The 22,065-nt window shown below is 44.8% G+C and overlaps 1 protein-coding gene across 3 annotated transcripts in view; it reads left to right on the top strand.

The window, feature by feature from the left end:
- sept7a (septin 7a) overlaps nucleotides 1–15,219 on the top strand; it is a 35,875-nt gene extending 20,656 nt beyond the window's left edge. For 2 of the 3 annotated variants that reach the window (XM_013135566.4, XM_020050336.3), the window contains 11 exons: nucleotides 3,457–3,557; nucleotides 3,682–3,816; nucleotides 5,470–5,587; nucleotides 6,931–7,023; nucleotides 7,118–7,214; nucleotides 8,938–8,989; nucleotides 9,203–9,328; nucleotides 9,643–9,663; nucleotides 10,175–10,310; nucleotides 12,933–13,078; nucleotides 13,202–15,219. In XM_013135566.4, coding sequence (XP_012991020.1) covers nucleotides 3,457–3,557; nucleotides 3,682–3,816; nucleotides 5,470–5,587; nucleotides 6,931–7,023; nucleotides 7,118–7,214; nucleotides 8,938–8,989; nucleotides 9,203–9,328; nucleotides 9,643–9,663; nucleotides 10,175–10,310; nucleotides 12,933–13,078; nucleotides 13,202–13,238 — 1,062 coding nt within the window. In that variant the 3' untranslated portion in view covers nucleotides 13,239–15,219. The remainder of the gene's footprint in view (nucleotides 1–3,456; nucleotides 3,558–3,681; nucleotides 3,817–5,469; nucleotides 5,588–6,930; nucleotides 7,024–7,117; nucleotides 7,215–8,937; nucleotides 8,990–9,202; nucleotides 9,329–9,642; nucleotides 9,664–10,174; nucleotides 10,311–12,932; nucleotides 13,079–13,201) is intronic. The other variant, XM_013135567.4, reaches the window with a different exon arrangement.
- The last annotated feature ends 6,846 nt before the right edge of the window (nucleotides 15,220–22,065 follow it).

The following is a 22,065-nucleotide window of genomic DNA, read 5'->3' as shown; positions in this document are numbered from 1 at the left end:
AAGAAATCTAAAGGTTCCAAAGGTTTTCCTGAAACTCGTCTCTGTCAGGATACCAGGAGAGGAGAGCTCAGGGATCTGGGTTTGTTTATACTAGAGAAGAAGGAGGGGAAGATGGGATGAATGAGTTTAGACCCTCCCCCCAGGAACCACAAACTAATGAGATTTAACATAAATGTGGTGTTGTTTGTTTCCTAGTCAAGCCAGAGAGATGTGGCGAAACCCCATGGAATGCGTTTGTTGGGTAACAGTTCCATCATGATTCCATTTAGATCTGTTTGAAAGTCTACCAGAAATCAGAGAGGGAGGGGTGGGATGGGATGAGGGAGGGAGGGAGGGATGGGGTGGGTGGGATGGAGATGGGGTGGGTGGGTGAGAGGGAGGGAGGGAGGGATGGGGTGGGAGGGAGGGAGATGGGGTGGGTGGGAGGGAGGGAGGCATTTAAAGAATCTGTTTGCAGATCTGTTCCTGTTGACTTGGCACCCTTCCTGTCCTCTGCCTACTATTGCATGTCTTTAGTACCCTCTAACTCATTCCAGACAGGGAGTGGTCCCTTGTCTAGTCAACATGGGACACTAACACCTCCCATTATTGACGCTATAAGGGCGCAGACTGTTGAACATCATGAATGAAACCAGTTTTTATGTCATTGTCAATCATCTAGGCTACGCTACAATGGAGTCTGACTATATCTGTAGCCAGTATCATTTTGGTTCCAACAAGACAATATCGAGGGATGGAAACGGGAGAATGTTGGTAGGAACAGGGCCTAGGAATACCTTCCTCCACCAGCAGCCATCGGCAACTGGGGTTAGAGGTCAGATGTTAAGTCAAGAGACTGGAGGATCTCATCGCAATGTGCATTCTGATGGATTCCTGTAAATATATGGGAAGATCATTAAGGTCAGAGCAGTAAAAGCAGCCCCCCACACACACACATACACACACACACACACAAACTCACACACACAAACTCACTGGAATGAACAGCTGTGGATGTGGGGGTCAGTGTTTCCACACACACCATAAAGAATCCCTCCAGTACCACGGTTGTCTAGGGTGAGGAGAGCAACAGACGTGTGTCCTCATGCTGATGATAAAAATGGCTTTGCGGATTCCAGCTCTGACGACTGATTGATTGAGCTACTCCCGTTGACCGACTCCTGCCGGTTTACTGCGTGAAAAGGACGTTCTTTCGAACCATGCAAGTTTTCCTATCTCCCTCCCTTTGTTTTCTCCTGCAGTCAGAAGCTAAACTGTTCTCTGGTTCGCGCTCGCGAGCACGCTTACAGACAGACCGACAGACAGATCGCGGTTCAGACAAAGTCATGATCGATGCTTCAGAACATTTGAAACATGTGCCTGTTTCTAAGCATGATTGTCTTGCGGGGACCAATCTCCTGCTTGTGAATGTCATCTTTTAAACGAATAGGCCTAATAAAGCTAGCTATTTATTGTAGTTGCGTGTCTAGCGTTGATAGGATATACGCAGATGAATTGATAAGATAATTCTACTTGGGGAAAATACATTATTTGGGACTGAAATGAACATGCAACATCTGCTTTTAGTGTTTTCTGTGCCCAGTCAGCCAGTTAGTCGAACTGGTCTCATTATTTAGGATTTTATTAGAATCCCTGTCGGCTTCTGCCAAGAACAGCAGCTAATCTTCCTGGGGTCCATGAACACGACACAATACAGAACACAGATAAATACAGTGTAAATACACAACATTGGAAATTACAAAACATTAATAGACTGCATTTTAAAGCATACATGTAAAGGCTCTGCTCAAAGAATTTGAATCAAACATTATACACACAAATAACACTGCATTTTAGTGCTCTACTTTGATTCTCAACGCATTGTCCTCCAATTCTTTACTGAGACTGTTTTGTGTTGTTTTAAAAAAAAAGATATATTGGGCACATCAAACAGAACTATAAGAGAGGTTACATAGATTACCAAACTGTTGTTGTGTCTATGCGGTTCCTTGATATCCTTGGACTCTGTGCGCTCTGTTCTGTAAACAGTCATAGAGACGGTGATTTGTGCATGATGGGCAACACCACACAGCTCACCCAATATTATTCAAAAAGCCCTGTCAGTCCCAAACTGCGCCCTAGTCCCTACATAGTGCACCATTCATGACCAAGTCCTGGTCAAACATAAGGGCACCGTACAGGGTTTAGGGAGCCATTTGTGGCACAAATCATTCAACCACCAAACAAGCTAACGTGGAGCCTTGGCCTGGCAGGAAGCGTCTCGTTATGGCCGACACTAGCCCTTTCACAAGCTGGCTGGAAACACAATGTTTTCTCTGATTCTCTTTGATTGTTATAATCTCTCTCGCCTTACATATGCCTACCAAAACACTGTTTTCTTTTCACAACCCCCCCCCCCAACCCACCCCTTTTTTAACGGTCTACCTAAATCAGCTCTTAGGGCGTTGCTCTGCCTTAGCTTGGCCGGAGGGCGGCCAGCCCAAAGTAGGCCTGTGTGGGCAGGAGGAAGCCTTTAGCCGGGCCCATGGTTAGGTGAGGGGTGGGCAGCTGGTTCAGAGCCCCAGAACACGGCATTCTGTGGAGCAGCCTGAACGGGTGGTGACTGCTCAGTTTAGCTTGTGAGGTTCTCAGGTGAAATGGACTGATGTTTGGGCTGTTGGCTTCTTATAACAGCGCCACAACCATGATATAATCAAGTCAAACAAAACAATGGTAAAGCAGCTTATATCAGTAACTGCGTCAGGATGTAACTTGTCACATTGTATACATGCATTGAGATTTAGTGGTGGTTAATGTGGGTGTCTGTATGACTGCCAAAGCAGAGTTTGCCTGGCTTTACTCTAGAGACGGACGGACATAGAGACAGACTCTTAGCTTAATGCAGCACAGTGGGCTCCTCCGGATTTTAAATCATTGAGAAGTGCAGCTCATCTGCTTATCACGAGGTCTGGTCAGGACCCCTGCTGATTAAATCTCTCTGGTCAGCTCTGTAAGAAACCACTCTGAAGACCCCCTACTGGGACTTCCAGGTGGCCAGCTATACCGTGTGTTACCAGAGCCCTCAGTGTCAAAGGTCAAACATTTAATACCCAGCAGATGGAGTCCTCCTCAGATACATACATACAATCTCTCTGATTTATGTTCACCTGTTTTCACCTGGGGTTCTCTGGATAACTAAATTCTCAGAAGAAAGGTAAACGAAAGGCCAACATTAATGTACATGAAACCGAGCCCACACTGTCACATTTCCTTTCGTAATAGTAATAGGTTATTCACACACTATGGCACAACGCATCTGTTGATTGGTCATTCAGAGTCACGCTGCTTGTAAATGCCCATATGCAAATAAACCATACATGATGGAACGTTCCGTGTGATGGTTTGTGATGGTTTGTGCTGATATTTCTGCTCGTTTCTTAGCCGCGATGCATTTCTCTGTGTTCTCCACCCTGACAGGTGGAGCAGTCGAAGGTGCTGGTGAAGGAGGGAGGGGTCCAGCTGCTCCTCACCATCGTGGACACGCCGGGGTTCGGGGACGCTGTGGACAACAGCAACTGGTACGGCTGGCTGACGAGCCGTGTCTAGAGGGTCCGGTATCTCTCCATCTCAATGTGTCTCCTGTGTTGTGCGAATGGAGACTGGAGTCTTTCCTGACATTGAGTTGTGTCTGTCCTCCTGTAGCTGGCAGCCAGTCATCGATTACATCGACAGTAAGTTTGAGGACTATCTGAACTCAGAGTCCCGGGTCAACAGACGGCAGATGCCCGACAACAGAGTCCACTGCTGCCTCTACTTCATCGCCCCCTCCGGACACGGGTAGGTACTGCAGCTGGAATGACTTCCATGCACAAACTGTGCCACTGTACGATGAGCCAAGGGTTGAAGAATCTGGTGTGTATTCCGTCTGTCGTTTGGGATTGAGAATCACATTTAGAGTTTTCACTGAGACCTGAGGCTTGTGGGACCATTCCTTAACAGGGCAGATTAGCATCAAACGGATGAGAGAAGTTCATATCCTCTGGGTATTAGTGACCAGGGAAAGACGGATGGTAGAACTAATGCGTAGCCTAAGACCTGTTTACAGGTCACCCACCCTTGTTCCCTGGGCTGGAGTCAATCTGTCGTTCGGGGTTTAGGCCTGGCTGTCCTCCTGGTCCCGCCCTCTGCTCCGTACTGGCTCTGTTGGGAGGCGCCCAGGGACAGCGTGTAATCTGTCCTCGGGTGGGCTCCCTGTCCGAGGTTTAGTTTCTCTGTCTTGGCTCTGGTCCGTACTTTGCTCTGCTCAACACACAGCTGTCTCTGCTGTTCCACGGCACCCCCCCTCCGCCGGGCCGCTCTCTGCTTCCATGAACAAAAGGCTCGTCTGACAGGCCAGCTCACTCCCCAATCCGGATACCAGTTCTCCTCACTGTCTTGGCTCACAGCGCCTCTGTATCTCTGACCGAGTCATTGTTCTGGTGTCTGTGTGCCTGGACTGGCTGGCTGTGGTCATTCCGAAGAACAAGCAGTGTACGTATGGCTCTGTTCACTGTAAACATCTGTTCCTGCCTCTCCCCGTGTCCCCGGGACTCTCAGAGCACTGGACATTAGCAACACCGCTAACAAAACTCAACCTTGTGGAGACATTTTGCTGGGGCCTATTGTCCAATTGTTCGTGTAAGACTTGCAGACTTGCAGTCCCCTCAAGCAGATTCCTAAAGAGTGTGTGTGTGTGTGTGTGTGTGTGTGTGTGTTGTGTTGTGTGTTTTGCTGAGATTTCAAAATGGAGACAAAGACAGTCAGACCTCAGTTTACCTCGTTAGACATGAATCTAGCCACATTCATCAAAGGACACCAAGCCAGGCCAGAGACTTTGGGCATACTCTACAGCTGTTTGTCTGCATGTCAGGATTAAATGTTATTTACTGTAGAAATACCAGCATCTCCTTTCACAAACTGACCGGCTCTGTAAGACTGTATGAAATACCCCTGTAACCTTGAGCAGTTTTCAGGCAGGCAGAACAGAAGAATCCTGTGCTGTTTAGTAGATTTAGAATGTTGTGGGCCGGCCGGATGTGCAGTTTCAGCAGCAATGGAGAAGAAATGTTTTGTTTTTTGGCCCTGGTGTCGGCCAAGCTGGGAAACCAGAGTTGTTCTAGTCCTCCATCCCGTGTAGAGCCAACAAGCTCAACCTGGTCCCTCATGCCCTCCGTTAAAATTAATTCAAAACCTGTTTTTCTTTCTCTCTTATATCTCTACTTGCCCCTCTCTCTTCTCTCCCCCCTCTTTGTCTTCTGACCCCCCCTCTCTCCCCTCTCTCCCCCATCTCTCTCCTCCCCCCTCTCTCTCCTCTCCCCTCTCTCTCCTCTCCCCTCTCTCCCCTCTCTCCCCTCTCTCCCCTCTCTCCCCTCTCTCCCCTCTCTCCCCTCTCTCCCCTCTCTCCCCTCTCTCCCCTCTCTCCCCTCTCTCTCCTCTCTCCCCTCTCTCCAGGTTGAAGCCTCTTGATATAGAGTTCATGAAACGGTTACATGAAAAAGTGAACATTATTCCCCTCATCGCCAAAGCGGACACAATGACTCCTGAGGAGTGCCAACAGTTCAAGAAGCAGGTGTGCCTCTCGCTCTCCCCCCTTCCTCTCTCAGCCCCCTCCCCTCCCCCTATGTGTAACAGTGTGGTCCCCAAAACTGTGGTTGTACAGAAAGTGCTGGGTGTGCTGACTTTTGGTGTGGGAGGGAGCACATTTAGTGACTAACTAATGTCCAGTGGCTGCATGAGACTGACTGAGGATGTGTGGAGGCTGGGCACAGTCTCCTCTTCCTGATGTGACTCACTGAGGATGTGTGGAGGCTGGGCACAGTCTCCTCTTCCTGATGTGTGGAGGCTGGGCACAGTCTCCTCTTCCTGATGTGTGGAGGCTGGGCACAGTCTCCTCTTCCTGATGTGTGGAGGCTGGGCACAGTCTCCTCTTCCTGATGTGTGGAGGCTGGGCACAGTCTCCTCTTCCTGATGTGTGGAGGCTGGGCACAGTCTCCTCTTCCTGATGTGTGGAGGCTGGGCACAGTCTCCTCTTCCTGATGTGTGGAGGCTGGGCACAGTCTCCTCTTCCTGATGTGTGGAGGCTGGGCACAGTCTCCTCTTCCTGATGCATCGATTGACCCTTCTGCCTGAACCACTATTGATGTCTGTGACTCACTGGCCTAGATAGACATTTACATTTAAGTCATTTAGCAGACATTCTTATGCTTATTCAGTACAGATCAAATAATTTTTTTGTTCTGGCCCCCGTGGGATTTGAACCCTCAACCCTGGAGTTGTATGTTCTACCGTCTGAGCTACACAGAAGGAAGATCTGCTGTAAATATCTCTATGGCAGTTTTCAGTGCCGGGGAGTAGGATGTGTTTGTTCACCTGACCCACAGGGGTTATGGACTCTGTGCTGTGGTTTTAATGTCATCCTGTTTAGTCTATGGTTATTGTGTCAGTACTATGTTAATAGCAATCTTTTCTTATTCTTTGATCCTTACATAGGATGTTATTTGCATATCTCTTCAGATTTTAGTGACATTAAATTGATCATGCAGTTATAATTTTTTGTAGGCATTTTGGATAGAAATTTTGATAGTGTATGAGTTTTGTCACTCTCTGTCTCTGGTGGTTGAATGTAGCATAAGAATGGCAAAATGTGGATGTTCTTCTGCTGAGTGCTATGGGGAATATAAAAGTTCTCCCCTACAGGCTGGGTTAGAGGCATTTCTGTGAACACCAAGGATACCGTGAACACGCTGTCAGATGATTTAAGACATTGTAATTGGACAGTTAAGTTGATACAGTGTCTTTCTGACTGCATGCTTTTACTGTTTAAGAATGTATGGTATGTTGAAGCAACCAGATTAACTTGCCCCGTCCTTACTTCTCTCTCTTTCTACCACTCTCTTTACCCCTTCCCCCCAGATCATGCGTGAGATCACAGAGCACAAAATCAAGATCTACGAGTTCCCGGAGACGGACGACGAGGAAGAGAACAAGATAGTGAAGAAGATCAAGGTTTGGATTCCGAGTTGGTGTCAATGAGGGAGATGCTGTAGTTGGGCGGTCTACGGGTCAGCTCTGTAACATGCCTCTCCTCCTCCCCACGCAGGACCGCCTACCGCTGGCCGTTGTCGGTAGCAACACCATCATTGTGGTCAACGAGAAGCGAGTTCGTGGGAGGCAGTACCCCTGGGGCGTTGCAGAAGGTGAGGGTCAGAGGTCACAGTCAGATACCGCCCTGGACACAGAGCAGCCCCCCTGGGTGTTATTGGATATTACAACCACTGTTGTCCTTCATATCTGTGGGATTGACTCAAAGGTAATGTGTAGCAAGCATCCGAGGGACATGACCGCGGGTTTAACACGCTACTCTCTGCACATAGCTGCTGTGGATATATGGGCTGGGGGAAGTGTGAGGTCAGGTCAGTTCTGCTTTCCCTTCAGGTCTAGAGCGCTCATTTTACCTTACCTACAGCCGTTTAAATGGCTCTGAAAAGGGCATCCACATTTCAACACTAGTCATGCTCAAATCTGCGTCATTCCTCTGGCCCGGTGCCCCACGGTTGACCGGGGTACTGACTCGTTATCCCTGGCCCTGTGTGTCTGTGCCCGGACGCGTGTGTGTGTCCAACCGTGTAAACAGACGCCCGCCACCTGAGACTTTACGTTATCTGTCTGCTGGTGACGTCATGGCCCTGGAATGTTCTGAACAGACAAACGGCACAGTTCTCAGGTTATGTTTGATACACGCATGTTGCAGACTGATGTTCTGCTCAACAGGATATGACTTTTCACTTCTTTGATCCTAGACAGACAGGAAGCTGCATGCGTGCTTAAGCAAGGCTTGCCATGAAATATCTCCGCTACCTCTGAAACCCTGAGAGGAATAAAAAGAAGAATCACATTGATCCAACTAAGAAAGATAAGTGCACAGGGATGGAGCACTAAGAAATGATCAATTTAAAAGACGACTGGTTCACCATTTAACACTTCTCCCTTTCATTACCTTTTTCAAACTCCTCTGCAGAACTCAATTAAAAAGATGAGTCATTCTAAATGACACGGGTACTCACTGGACATCCTCTTTTCGTCGCCATTTAACCACTGTACGGTTTGAATGGAATCGACTGCCAACTTAGACCTGTATAGGGGGAGATCCTCTGAACTTTAAGATGATCCCAGCAGTCGTCACAGAAGTCAGGTCGCACACTGACAAACGTGAACACATCCTAAACCTCAACTCCAGTGACCCGAATTCTATGCTGGCCCAGGTGGTTGACAGATTAATCCTACTTGAACTCTGCCATTCTTTAATGATACAGCTCTTTATCTCCATCTACCTGTAACACTTAAAGAGGTGTGCACGCGTGTGGTGTGTGTATGCACTCGTAACTGGTCGAACAGCACTGTTATTATTGCTGCTAGAGCACTTCGGTGGCGGTTGCATGATGCCTGCCCGCAGAGAGTTGGTTATGGAATACCGAAAATGTTTCTGGGACTATGTAAGTGTATAAATATAGAGAGGGCGAGAAAGAGGGCAGTCTTCGGCTACGTGATCCACTACACAGCATTCAGGCCCAAACCTCAGGGGAACTACTATGTGGAAGGGAGTCTGGCACCACACTGTGGCCGCTGCCAGTATTACACCCAGGCGTTCTGTCCCGTCTACACCCAGGCGTTCTGTCCCGTCTACACCCAGGCGTTCTGTCCCGTCTACACCCAGGCGTTCTGTCCCGTCTACACCCAGGCGTTCTGTCCCGTCTACACCCAGGCGTTCTGTCCCGTCTACACCCAGGCGTTCTGTCCCGTCTACACCCAGGCGTTCTGTCCCGTCTACACCCAGGCGTTCTGTCCCGTCTACACCCAGGCGATCTGTCCCGTCTACACCCAGGCGTTCTCATCTCCTTACTTTGTCTTTGTAATCCACAGTGGAAAATGGAGAGCACTGTGACTTCACCATCCTGAGGAACATGCTGATCAGGTACAGCTATAACACTCATCTGCAACATAGCGGAAGCCGGCACCAGTGCCTCATCCTGACCCGTGTGTTTTAGTCCTGTGTGTTCATGTGGCTAGTTTCAATTGATACGGTTCTTTATTTGGAAACACGTTCACTCCAACTGAAGCGGGGGAGCTGTTCTACCTGCCGTTCACTTAAGAAATCAGCTCGATACTTTGACACCCTTTGTTCCAGAACCCACATGCAGGACCTAAAGGACGTGACCAACAACGTCCACTACGAGAACTACCGCAGTAGGAAACTGGCAGCGGTCACCTACAACGGAGTGGACAACAACAAGAACAAGGGGCCCATGACTAAGTGAGTGACCATCACAGATGGCTGATTGGGGACCAGTTGTTCAGGATCAGAGTGGACATAGGAGACAAGGCCCTGCACGAACACAGTGTCTTCTCCCCCTTGTCAATCACACACACACAGCCAAGAATCTAAATCTAACACAGTCACATAAGCCAGAGCCACTGCTAAATCACAGCCGAGCACAGAGAACCTTAATGTAACAGTAATCACAGTCACAGTAATCACCCGCTAGCTAATATCTCTCTAATGCATGGTCTTCATTATATCATGCATGCTAAGTGTCTGTTTGTTTGTTTGTGTTTTGTTTTTTAAAGATTTGACACAAGTGACGGCATGTAAGTGTACTTTCAGTTCTTAAAGAACCTCTCAAGTTGGCTCATTTCCTACTCTGTCTCTTTTCGATTTCCGCTCCCCCCTGGATTGCAATGTTATTTGTGCTGTACAGGGACCCCCAACAATATCACAAAAATTATAATATTCAAAGGCAATCCGACAAACAGCCCAGTTTGCAAGTCTTTGTTGTGTCCTTGGCAGATTGGCCCCTCAAATTCTTCCAGGAAACCCCTATTTGTTCTGTGATTAGGCTCTGCCTTTCTTTCCAAGCTTCACTCTGCCTTCACACCTGTAGATCTCAGTGTCAACGTGGTGTTAACTAACTGAAGCGACGCGGTGGCTTGACTTGACTAACTCAAACGGTCCCTGCCCACTGGGCCTTCCTCTGCCCTCCTCTTCGCACGTTTATGCGAGAGAGACGATGAATGAAACATCCATCCCGGCCCGCAGTCTAAAGTCTGACCGGGCTGGTGCGCGAGGCTTCAGGCTGACGGACGGTGTGTTTCTCGGCAGGAGTCCCCTGGCACAGATGGAGGAGGAGAGGAGGGAGCACGTGGCCAAGATGAAGAAGATGGAGATGGAGATGGAACAGGTGTTTGAGATGAAGGTCAAGGAGAAGATCCAGAAGCTCAAAGACTCTGAGCAAGAGGTATGTGAATCACTCAGCACACCAATAAACCACTCTGACCTACTGTCATCGTCTGTCTGTCCCCCTGTATGTCTGGGTGCCACTGGGGGACAATATATTAACACACTCAGTCAGCACAAATAAAATCATTTAAAAAAGAAAACTTCAAGTACATTTTAGAAAATTGTCCTTGAGGCTCTAACAGAGGTGGCAGTCTATAGCCCTGTGTCAGGGTCTATTTGAGTCAAAGATATAAGGGTGGTTTCCACCAAAACAAAGCTCCTATTCATAATGTAATACTAGTAACAAGCAAAAAATCTACGTGTAAATCATTTGGCTAAAGTTGTCCTGTACACATTGGCCCTCATTTATCAAAAGTGCGTACACCAAATTTCCAGCGTACACCCAAAACCACGGTGACTTTGAGATTTATCAATATGGACGTTGGCGTACGGCACTCTCAAATCCTACGCCAGCTCAGGAGGTGGTGTACGCACGTTTTGATAAATCATAACGCACTGACAAACTAAAAAATATGATATATTATGACCCACTGTAAAAAAAAAACAACAACAACATAATAATTACAAACTTCAGTGTTTATTTTTGTGCAACATGGACTTCAATGTTTAATTTGTGTGACTTTACCAAAGCATTTGATTTATATGTATTCCTTCAGATGCGAGCCTGTGCGCTTTACATGACGTTTCAGGGTTAGGCCCGGCAGTTGCGCACGGACTGGGTTCAGTAATAAAAGGCTTTTAATGACCAAAATATAGTTCAGACTGACAAAATAATAAAAATGACATTCTTCTTCTTTTAAATAATAATAATAATAGAAATAATAATAATAACGACATTCTTCTTCTAAATAACAATAAACATCATTAATAATAAATATCATAAAATAATAAGACGAATATTACAAATTGTCATGCAATTATTAATGTGAATGAATGGTACTCCACATCACATCTTTTATTCCGCTTTTTAAACTGCCAAATAAAACAATTTTATTTCTTTCTACCTCCCTGGTGATCGTCTCAATCTCCACGTCAGAGAAGTTTCTCTTTTTTGCCGTCTTCCGTGTGTCCATGGCGTAAAATGAGGGCGTGGGGGAAGCGGAGACTTGAATATATAGGGGCGTGTTATTCTAATGACGATCGTTTTCAGCCGCGGCATTTTTCAAGGGCAGGTATTGCGTACACGTGTATTTTAAAGGTACGCACAGCTTCATAAATCAGGCGGTGAGAGGAGTGTAAGCAAAATCTTATGCCAACATTTGTGCCATTGTGATGCAACTGTAGATTCACCATAAAGATTTGACCACATTTGCTTTTATTTCTTTTAATGGAACCAGTATTTCTTTAATGGAATCCAGTGGACCAATAGATCATAGAAGTCATTTATTTACCAGCTAAAGCAAGAGGGGTGAGATGTAATGGAAACCAGTGGACCAATAGATCATATACACTCACCTAAAGGATTATTAGGAACACCTGTTCAATTTCTCATTAATGCAATTATCTAATCAACCAATCACATGGCAGTTGCTTCAATGCATTTAGCGGTGTGGTCCTGGTCAAGACAATCTCCTGAACTCCAAACTGAATGTCAGAATGGGAAAGAAAGGTGATTTAAAGCAATTTTGAGCGTATTTCACAATCTGCTCAGTTACTGGGATGCTAGCACATCCATTTCTAGGGTTTACAAAGAATGGTGTGAAAAGGGAAAAACATCCAGTATCCAGTCCTGTGGGCGAAAATGCCTTGTTGATGCTAGAGGTCAGAGGAGAATGGGCCGACTGATTCAAGCTGATTGAAGAGCAACTTTGACTGAAATAACCACTTGTTACAACCGAGGTATGCAGCAAAGCATTTGTGAAGCCACAACACGCACAACCTTGAGGCGGATGGGCTACAACAGCAGAAGACCCCACCGGGTACCATTCATCTCCAATACAAATAGGAAAAAGAGGCTACAATTTGCACGAGCTCACCAAAATTGGACAGTTGAAGACTGGAAGGAGGAGGGATGTTATCTTGGCACACCTTAGGCCCATTAGTGCCAATTGGGCATCATTTAAATGCCACGGCCTACCTGAGCATTGTTTCTGACCATGTCCGTCCCTTTATGACCGCCTTGTACCCATCCTCTGATGGCTACTTCCAGCAGGATAATGCACCATGTCACAAAGCTCGAATCATTTCAAATGGGTTTCTTGAACATGACAATGAGTTCACTGTACTGAAATGGCCCCCACAGTCACCAGATCTCAACCCAATAGAGCATCTTTGGGATGTGGTGGAACGGGAGCTTCGTGCCCTGGATGTGCATCCCACAAATCTCCATCAACTGCAAGATGCTATCCTATCAATATGGGCCAACATTTCTAAAGAATGCTTTCAGCACCTTGTTGAATCAATGCCACGTAGAATTAAGGCAGTTCTGAAGGCGAAAGAGGGTCAAACACCGTATTAGTATGATGTTCCTAATAATCCTTTAGGTGAGTGTAGGTCATTTATTTACCAGCTAAAGCAAGAGGGATGAGATGTGTATTGCGGTCATTGCTGTGACTGCACCATGCTCACTCACACGTGCACATGTCTCGCCTTGCTAATGGAACAAACCGTCCTCCTGCAGCTCCAGCGACGCCACGAGCAGATGAAGAAGAACCTGGAGGCCCAGCACAAGGAGTTGGAGGAGAAGAGACGTCAGTACGAGGAGGAGAAGAACAGCTGGGAGGCACAGCAGAGGCTGCTGGAGCAGCAGAAACTAGACGCGTCCAGGTACAAAACGCCCACACACACAAACACACACACACACACACACAATCACTATTACATGGAGTCGTCATCTCCTTTGTACAGCCGTCTTCTCACAAAAGTCCCTGTCTCTGTCTCTCCCCACAGGACCTTGGAAAAAAACAAAAAGAAGAAGATATTTTAAATGTAATGCAGGAACCCTGTAACAATGTACTAGTTGCCAATCTACCATTCTGGACTGTCAGTTTGTCTGTGGTCTCACAACCTGTTACCGTGTGCGTTTGTGAAGGAGGATTGTGTCTGGGGTTAGTGGGTTATGACTGGGGGACAGAGCAGTAGGAGTACGATAGAGGGTCCACCATTAAACCCCCTGTCACTGATGTGCTCAGTTCTAGAGCGTGCACCGCCTCTATAATATGCCTGTTTTCACTTCCTCTTCTCTCCTGCTCTCCCTGAAGTATTTTTCTCTTCTTCCTGAAATGGGCACAGTTGTACGCGTTATGTGGTTCACAGTTAATAAGCACACAGTCTCTCACACAGAGACATGCTAAACAAAGGTATGAGCTGTTGGGTTCCTTCCAGGAAATGAGTCCGTTTTGAGTTGTCATTTGAACGTTCTGTCAAAAAGCGCACATGTTCAGTTTAGTAAATAAAATTCCCATCTCAAGTGTTTAAATAAAAGCGGTGACTTTAGTAAGTGCCTATTCAGAGTCAACTCTGGTCCCTTTTTCTACAACTTCATCGTTGTCTCTAAATGAAGTAACAACATTTGCTATTTCATCATAAATCAGCCATGTAACCCCCTAACACGGGGGGTAACTGGGTTGACGTGCTGTGCTCTTCTCACTCAGTTTTCACTAGAAAATAGCAAAACTATGCAACTGCTTTAAGACTATGATTTGAGATGTAGTTGAGGTGAATAAAAAAATCACATAAAATCTTCAGAAATGACCGGAACAGCAACAGAGTTGACTAGTGCTTTGTGATCGCAGTGAACTGTGGACACAGTGCAAGGTGAAGTGGGTCCCAATCTGATAAGCAGTGAATGCAGTGAGGTGTTTGTCACAGAACAGTTCTGTCGCTTTAGCAAATCTATTCATAAAACAATGTGGTCCACATGTTTTGAAGGGCACTTTAAAATAACACGCTTTTAAAAGTCAGTGTCAGTGCAGATAATGCAAATATCGGACGACACAAAAGGGACTCATTCCTTCGAACATTTCAGGATTTAGTTTTCTTCAGCCCCCCCCCCCCCCCCCCCCCCATTTCTCTCCCCTTTGTTAAGTAACCTTGGAGACAGGCTGCACTGCTTTGTTGTAGTGTCCTTTTTAACACCAAATGATTGAACTGAGGAGTAGTCTAACATTTTCTCCCGCTCCTCGTTTTCTCCACTGACTGCATCAGTTTAACCTTAAGGCTGAAGCTGCACACCTCAGGCGTCATTTTTTAAACTCATTTAGTTTTTCAGTTATTTAGTCATTGCCTTTTTTTTTTTTTTTTTATACCTCAACCCAAATTGTTATGCTCTACTATTGTGTAATTTAAATTATATAGCCCTGGACCACATTGTCTAACTTCAGTCATGTTATTATAACGTTTCATTTATTATTATTTTGTCTGTTTAAAATGTTTGGCTCTATTATATTTGCCTTGTTAAACTTGTAGTTCTGTTAATTTTTTTTGTATGTATATAGGCAATTTCTAAATTTGGTTTTAGAGGTCCATTAGCTACGCATACTGGATTTCACTTCACTTGACATAACAGGCCTCTGGATCTGGGGAACCCGGTTTTAGAAAACAGTGGGAGGAAAACATGGTTGTTTTGTCAACCTGTTAACACAATATCACTGTTATTGCTTCCCCTCAATCGCTAATGACTGTAAGGACACAGTCTACGGTCTGAGATAAACAACTTTGGGGTTACCTTCTCTACATTAACTCTGTTCATGTACTGCATCTCTGTATTTTTCTGTTTTATTCCGTTTTTATTGTAAAGTCACATAATAAATGTGATGATACAACCCCATGTGGTTTTATTGAAATATTGGGCACCAGACAGTGTTTTTCTAGAGTTTGAAGGGAATTACAGTAGTAAGATGCAGTCTTGTTCATTTTTGAGTCAAGTGACCTGCGGAAAGATTAAAGTTTTTGTTGTCTGGCTCGTGTATTTGTGTCCATCCTCCTTGCCTGTATTGCTGTTGAACCAGCAGGGGGCAGTACATTTCTATAAACTCAGTCATTTTCAACATCTCATTTGTTTCCCCTGCTGTGGTTGATAATTTCCCCTGCAATGACTGATCAATCAATTGTGCTTACTTGGCTAAATTACCCGCAGGCCTACCAGAGAATATACATTTAGACCTTTTTTTCTTCTCATTGTCCAAATTCCTAGAAGCCTAGTTAACTATTTTGTGTACTTCAAACATAAAGGAGCCCTTTGGACTCCACTGCTGTGTGGAACACACTCAGAGACCCTGGCCCCTCCATTCAGAATACGTTACAGCTCCCCTGCCAGATTATTAGGTTTGCCCACCTTTCTGATTAGTTGAAGGGTTTACCTTGTCATCCAGTTGATGAGTGCCTTGACCAATCCGGACAGCCCTGTCTTAAGGTCCGATGTTTCAGCCCACACCGCGTGGTATCGACTGACCAAACATGTATATGTAGAGACAGCAGTGTGGGTCGGACATCTATCTCACAATGCTGTGGGTCAGCAGAAAAGTAACCAATGCCCCTGATGACTTGTCTGTGTTGACGGAAGGCCTCTGTTAAAGGTCTATTTCGTTTGTACATGGAAGAAACGTTTTAATGTTACAATCTGAACTTCCTCTAACGTGCCCGTCCAGAATCTGAATGTTTTCTCCACGTCTGATTCAACTCTGAGGCGTCCATGTATGAAAAGTAAATGACTGATGAATGGAAATCTAAAATTATGTAAGCCCCTCCGCACGGGTTTGCTCCGCATTTGGTCCGTCTCGTCATCCCAGCTGAGTCAAACTGGTCAAGGGGTCAGTGCTTACGCCCTGCAGGCCCTGTGCTCCGTCAGCAGCCTTGCGGACAGGAATGGACGTTCCTGAACCAGTCTGAGCTAATTGCCTGAGGACTCTCGCACTTAAAGTAATTGCATAAACGTTGGTCCATTTTGCGCACCTACATGCTACGTCCAGGCTGTTTGACCAGCCGTGGAGCTGGTAATGAACTATACTCCCCGGGTATCATCCTCTTGACCCACCTCAGCTGTGAACGAGTTCTGTACAGAACTGGGTACAGTCTCCATCACTCCACTTGGGTGGTATAGTTCCCTGTGCTCGACTCCTGTATGTACACAGTTCATCGTTTGAGGCCCGGCGTCTACTTTCCCAGAGTTTGACGAACTTTCTCTGGCCAGTGTGAGGTTAACTCCTCTTAAACACTTCCGTTTGTTGCTTAGACGCTAGTCAGTCATTTACGTTACTGCCAGATGTTCCATTAATAATGCTAAACCACCTCATCATCAGCAGTTTCTTTCTCGGCGGCTCAGTCCATGGGAACTGGATCCAATCTTTGTTACGTAGCATCGTATGACACTTCGATTTCCCTCGCTTTCCACACCACTCAGCTCCTATCCTTAGTCTAGCACCCCTGAAACCTTCTCTGCCAAATTCTGTTCCAAGCTGGTAAAACATATGGGGGCACTTGCTAAATGCAGCCCCCCCCCATCCCCCCGGGTTGGCTTGCACAGTCGGTTCTGCTTAATTGCTCATTTTGACAATGACCTCCTTTGTTAGGGAGCTCTCCGTGGGTGCGCGTGTGTGGTGTGTTGGAGTGGGTCCAAGCAGACCAACAACAGAGGGAGAAGATTTGGTGCTGTGGTTGTCAATGTGTTTTAGTCATTTTCTCTGTGTGAACTCTGTGGTCCCATGGCTGGGACAATGCCACACACGCACGCAAACTGGGAGACACAGACTCACTGCATACACACTTGTTAGCACACAAAGTGCACACAGTGCATTTGCAATGTGTGTCCCTCTCACACTGAGCTGCTCAATGGAGTTACACAGCAGCAACGACCGCGTAGTGAGACTGGGCCTCTCGGACATCAGGACCCACCGAAGGATTTGGGGCCCGGTTCCAGTCCATCCGAGTGTCTGCGACATTTCACCACCAGTGGTCTCTGGCACCATGGAGACTGGCCTTTGGTGAGCCAGAATGTCGTTACATCATTCGACCAGACAGATTGTTCTCGTCGCCCGTCTGTGTGTACCTGGGTCCTAAGCCACGTACAGCTGCAGGGTGGGTACAGCTGCAGAGTGATTGCGTCCCTGCTGGAACTGATCCCAATACCTCGCCGCACTTGTGCCGACACTCTCGTTGCCAAATGAGCCGCCCTTACGCCAGTGTGTGTTTGTGTTCATGCTGACATTTTCTGGGGGGCAGAGCTGTGGTCATGGTAGTCGAAAGAGGTTAGGATTCAGGTGACATGTCCTTGGATTCCAATCATGATCCCCTCTCCAACTTATGTTCCCTCTGTAATGTTCTCTCTACTGGACGTTTGGGGCCAGGAGCCAGGCAAGAGCATGAGGGAGTCAGAGCAAAGAAATGGCCTAAAATAGAATCACAGAGTTACTGGTTGTCTTAACAGGATCCTCGGTCTCTGTTCAGACCATTCAAACTTAATCTGATGCTATCTAAATCTCCTCAGCTATGTTGGCTGTGACCATTTTCTGATTGTTTTGGTTTACTCTTTGTCCTGCTGCCAGTTCATTCCATTCTAGCACGTTGTGCATTCTGATTCATCGGTAAACAACACAGGGTATTTTACATGTCAGTCTTCAGTGTTTTGGATGTCCTTGGAATAAGGTAATAAAAGCAGGATTCAGGTGGAGAGACAGATCCTGTCCACAGGGCTGTAGATTAGTGGAGGGGGGGCTGAAGGGTCGTGATTCCCCCAATATTACAGAAAATCCCAGGAACCATTGAACCCGACCCCCCCAGTATACTACACAAACCTACTCCCTTGCCTGGACATGACAGTAACACTGCATGCGTAATTTATATCCTGGAGACCTACTGGATATGTAGGCTTCTACTCCAGCCGAGTCTAAACATAACTGGATTGGATCAGTGCCTATGTCTCTTTCACTTATTATAAAAGGAGAATGCTGTATTCACGTAAACCCTGTATAATCGCAAACCGTTTTAAAATGTTAACATGAACATGAAAAATGAAAGAACCAACAATCCGATTTTGTCTAATTTAAAATGCAAATAAGATGCTAATGAAATCAGGGAAGGAGAAAAAACAGTAGTGTAGAGCCAGAATTCTAATTACTTAGTCTGGCTTTCCATTGAAACTGGCCACTATGCATAATTTTATGCACAACTCTGACCACATTCAGCACCTCTGTCATTGGCTGTTCTGTTGTCTGCATACTCATTGTGGGATGGGGCTGGATGGAGTCGGGGTGCTGAATGGGCTCTCTAAAAAAATATAAAAGCTATGGTCAAGGTTTCCAAGTTAACAGAAAATGTTAGGATCAGGATCAGGAGGTCCATTGAGGATGACAAACTGGATCTTCGTTTACCTGTATGTGCAGATCCATTTATTAATGGCTTAGTCAACCATATTTTTAACCCAAGTCCAATCTATGGAGTTATTCTTAAAATATGGAAAACTGCTCATGTTTTACCACTTCATAGGGAGTGGGGGATCTAGTAACCTTAACAATTTCTAAATGATCTAGTCTAGCAGATTCTACAATTAGTGGTGAATATACAGCTAAGCTTATTTCTAACTGAAATGTGTATTTTCAACATGAATCAGTCTGGACCAGGTTACACCACTGTGACTGCACTTCTTGTTAATGATATTACCAAACACTTGGATGATAAGATGAATTGTGCTGCCTTGTTTATTGGCCTGCCAGAGACACTTGAGTGTGTGGGAGACACTAGATCTTACATAATTAACCGGGTGGCTCAAATCTTAAATGTTGCTATGAGAATGCATGCCATTTTTTTAAATCTCAAATCTTGTTCATCATAATAAGTTTATTTTTTATTTTTAAACATACTGTCTTTGAATAGAATGGAACGAATGAGGCCAATTTTTTAAGTAATATTATAGTCATATATACAGGGTTGGGTAGGTTTAAATGTAATCCATTACAGTTACAAGTTACCTGTCCACATTTGTAATCAGTAACTTAGGTTTTTGATTACTCAAACTCAGTAATGTAATCTGATTACTTTGAATTACTTTAATATTAAAAGGCATTGGAAAACAAATAGGAATAGCCTATAACCAACTGAACACCTTTTGCGGGATCAATCAATGTTAGAGTTTACATAGCTGGACAAAAACAGATTTTGGATTTTTCCCTATGGGTTGGGTAGGCTATATCGCCTTTGGAAATGGGTTTCTAAACCATTGCTTTTTACTTAAATATGTTTGGGCTACATCTCTACATTACACTCTAAAGGTCTGTCAGATATTCAGTCATTCCAATTAATCCAATAAACCTTGATCTTCCAGAATCTGACTTTTTATCTGAACATAACCCAAAATCTTATGATGCTTAAGCCTGTTCTGTTATTTGTGTTTTATTCATGTTTTCAATGGCAATTACTCGAAAAGGGTATTGACATTGTTGTATATAAAAATTAAGATCTCCGTAGCGTTTCGCACATAAACTAAATCTGCAGTAGTCTGATGATTTGCTCAACAACCAACATGGTCAAAATGTTGCAGAAACCCCCGGCACGTGAATGTGACCACATAGAAAAAAGATTTACCCGCGCTAATGTAACCTGCGATTATTATGGCCATCAGAGATGGAGTTTCAAAATGCAAATGAAAGAAATAAACTGTGATTATAAACCTGCACTCTTAGTTTAAAATAAATTATGTCAGCAGCCAATAATAACCAATAAACATAATTTAGATGCAATGCAAGCAGAATCACATGGCCTACATGTATGGACAGAGTAGATGTGGCCGCGTCAAATGCAAATAATCATCCTTTGGCAGAGTGCTTCCCAGCCCACCTTTTCTCTTCAAATGTCTAGTAAATTCCATATAATGTTTTATCTTGAAGGCAGCGCCATGTTACAGCTATCTAACAAATAGTTGCCTAATTTATTAAACAAGTTCTTCTGACATTTGACAAATAAACTTTACCAGGTAGGCCTATTGCCTATCTGTCATGTTCCTGCTTTTATTGTGTGTTGTTTTGTTCATCTGCACTTCCTGTTTTATTTTGACATCATTGGTCGCTCTTATCCCAGGTCACTCGTCTTCCTCCCATCGTTTGCTTTCCCGCCTGTTTGATTACTGTCCCCGCCCCTAATGTGTTTCACCTGTTTGTTTTCAGCTTCCCCATTCATAAATACTCACCAGTCCCACTTCCCAGTGCCAGATTGTAGTTGAACTTATGTCACTCTCTCCAGCGTTTTCCTCCAGTGTTTGTTGTCCCGTGTTACTAGACCTCTTGCTTCGGCTCTTGACTACGATTTTTTGCCTGCCGTTTTTGTAACTCTGCCTGCATTTTGTTCTTGGAACAATAAAGACTGCTACTTGTGACACCCCTCTGAGTCGTGCATTTGAGTCCGCCGCTGTACCCTGTCACTATCATTGTTCTGAGAATGATGCGTTGAGTAGATAACTAAATAGCATTTTATATGACTCGGCTACTATTATCAAAGATATACTCTGGTTTTACCAGACATCCAACCAACCAAAACCGGAGAAATTTTAACTAGCGCTTCCTCCGTCACTAAACTGGTTATGCACGTCCAACTGAGGCGCGCAATTACAATATTTTTGTCGGTAACGTAGCTGATTACATTTATTGTTTTTTTGTAATCCATGTAACAGATTACTTGTAATCCGTTACTCCCCAACTCTGGTCATATACATGTACATTGTAATATTATAGTCATATACATTTATCTGTTGTACAGGTTGAGATTCAGATAAAAGCACTAAAATGCAGAGGACTTCATTATTATGGGAACTTTATTTTTAATATAAATTTTTTTCAATTAGACAAGATGGGGTAATAAATATGACTAAATGTCATGAAAGAACCGTAGGCAACATGCATGTATTGTCTGGGAGTGAATTGCTGAGGTGTTTAAGTTTCTTTAACCTTCTTACTATTGGACTAATCCATAAGTTCTGTGTACACATTTACTGGTGTAGCCTAACCTTCTGATTTGTTTTCTTGGTGTCAAAAAGAGTCTGACAGATTTGGAGATTTAATAGATCTGATTTCAGGGTTTCAACATGGATTAAGGGTTTTGTAATCCGTTAATGAAGTTATATATATTCAGGCATTGAGGGGTTGTGGTATATAGCAAATATGGCATGGTTAAGAGCTGTGACTCAGAGTTCAGTGGTACGGTTTGTAAGCAATAAGGCATCTCGGGGGTTTGTGATAGATTGCCAACATACCACTGTTATGTTAGCAATCACTGTTAAGCACTTTGTCAAGGCACTCCGCAATGCGTCATGCGTAACAAAAGCTTTTAGCAGTGGTATATTGGCCATATGACACACATCCTCGCGCTTTATTGCTTACGTATACCACAGATATCAGCCAATAAGCATTCAGGATTCAAACCACCAGGTTTATAAGAACATTTATATTAACATAATTTTGTAAACAACGTTTATATTTAGAGAGCGACTTGTGCTGGTCCCCTGTAGGATTCAAAACTACAACATTGTGGCAAACGCCATGCTCTACCAACTTCACGTATGTCTAACAGTTCCATATCCAGTCAACATTCAAGGCTCGAACCACACGGTTTATAATAACATATAGGATACGAAACCTTTCAACCGTCTTTAAATTTATGAGAAATTAATTTTGTTAACAGGTATTTAATTTTTGTAAATTCTCTATGTAATTCTAACCATTTTGCATACGAATCTAAAGTAGATAGGCCCATACTTCATCAATTCTGAAGTAATATTCAAGGACACAGGCAGCAGAAGATTTCTGGACTTAAACTGATTTGTCAGTAAG

Source organism: Esox lucius, chromosome 10 (genome assembly GCF_011004845.1).
Source record: "Esox lucius isolate fEsoLuc1 chromosome 10, fEsoLuc1.pri, whole genome shotgun sequence".
In the NCBI taxonomy this organism is placed as follows: domain Eukaryota; kingdom Metazoa; phylum Chordata; class Actinopteri; order Esociformes; family Esocidae; genus Esox; species Esox lucius.
The sequence above is the reverse complement of the archived record's forward strand: the minus strand, read 5'-3'. Positions and strand labels throughout refer to the sequence as shown.